This window comes from Aplysia californica, unplaced genomic scaffold (assembly GCF_000002075.1).
Source record: "Aplysia californica isolate F4 #8 unplaced genomic scaffold, AplCal3.0 scaffold00840, whole genome shotgun sequence".
Classification (NCBI taxonomy): Eukaryota; Metazoa; Mollusca; class Gastropoda; order Aplysiida; family Aplysiidae; genus Aplysia; species Aplysia californica.
The window spans coordinates 262,070-263,468 of NW_004798110.1; the positions used below are offsets into that span (position 1 = coordinate 262,070).

Here is a 1,399-nt window from a genome sequence, read left to right on the forward strand (position 1 = left end):
TTTTTTTTCGGGGGGTTGTCAGATAAAATCTTGAGACCGTCTGCGCCAGAGCTGTATAAGATACGTTAAGTGACAAGAGGGGAGGGAGCATGCATACTGTTGTTGTTGCTTTTGTTGTTGTTGTTCTCTTCCTCCTCCGCCGCCAGCTGCTCTTGCAGGCGGTTGAAGGTTCGAGACTGCAGGTTTGGGTTGGTGTAGCCACGGTAGTCCGGAGTGTCCCCCTTCTGCTCCTCGTACACGGCGCTCTGGGCCGGCGTCATTGGCGCGGCTGGCAGGCCGGAAGAAGAGGTGGTGGAGGAGGAGGAGGAGCTACTACTAGCAGGGGGAGGGGCGTACGAGCTACTGCTACTACTACTGGGTTCGCTAGGTGCTGAGGAGGCGGGGTCATCCGCGGGGGAGGAGGAGTCTGGCCCACCTGCTCCTCCCACTCCCTGTGTTCCGACAGGCTCCGGCGTGGCTGCTACGGGTTGTCCGATGGGGTCCAGGGTGGTGCCGTTGGAGTGATCGTTAATGTCCATGCTACACACGGCCCAATCGCCATGCAAAAAGAGAGAGAGGTTGGGGAAGGGGTGTGGCCATGGGGAAATGGGCGGACCCAGAGGAGGGAGGAGAGAGCACAAAATGTCAGACATGGAGGTTTGATGGGACGGGTGAAAGTATGGAATATCAAAAAGCCATATCTTTGCTGTCCCGCCTGTAAGTTGTAAGCAAACTGTTCGGGCAATTAGGGATACAGTAGGAGCTTATGAGCGTGGAAAGGGGGGGAGGAAGAAAAGAAGCTTACCATTTACGACCAGCTTTTAGACTTCGTAGCTAAAACAATAACCTGAACATTACAGTTACAAAATTTTGTTTCTTGATAAAACTTAAAACAACTAAAATGGAGGACATTAATTCTCCACTTAATCATCAAATTCTACGAGATGAGAGGAAGAACAACTTCCATGGATATATATTTTTTATTTTTTTAAAAAATATATTATATTAATAAATTCCACAGAAAAACTACATCATCAGGACTTAAAAGCATTTTCTACAGCTAAACATCAAGTATAACATTCTGTACATAAAAAAAACCCCAACAACATATTACCATGCTGCATTTCATAAAACAAAAGGGTAATTATGTGCATTGACACCAGCTATGACAGTCTTTTTCGAAATTGTGGCCACCTTGGGAAAGTTTCAGCAAGCTAAGGGGGCTCTCGTGGCCTAGAGGTTAACGTGTTCGTCTCTCTTCATTAAATAGGTCCCGAGATTTTTCGTCGTTATCCGAGAAGGCTAGGTGTTTGATCTTACCTACCATAAGATTAGGATTGTGGATGAAAGACAACAGTGAGAAGGAGCCCATGAGTAGCAGTAGAAAGGCTGCAGAAAGAGTCAGGAGTCCAGAGGTGGG

At 47.5% G+C, this 1,399-nt stretch overlaps 1 protein-coding gene across 3 annotated transcripts in view; it reads right to left on the reverse strand.

Annotated features, from left to right (window-relative positions):
• LOC101846995 (PDZ and LIM domain protein 3) overlaps positions 1–1,399 on the reverse strand; it is a gene marked incomplete at its 5' end in the record, with an annotated part of 31,381 nt that overhangs the window by 9,385 nt on the left and 20,597 nt on the right. The window contains 1 exon segment of one of the 3 annotated variants that reach the window (XM_013088942.2): positions 416–519. In XM_013088942.2, coding sequence (XP_012944396.1) covers positions 416–519 — 104 coding nt within the window. 3 annotated transcript variants of the gene reach the window in all.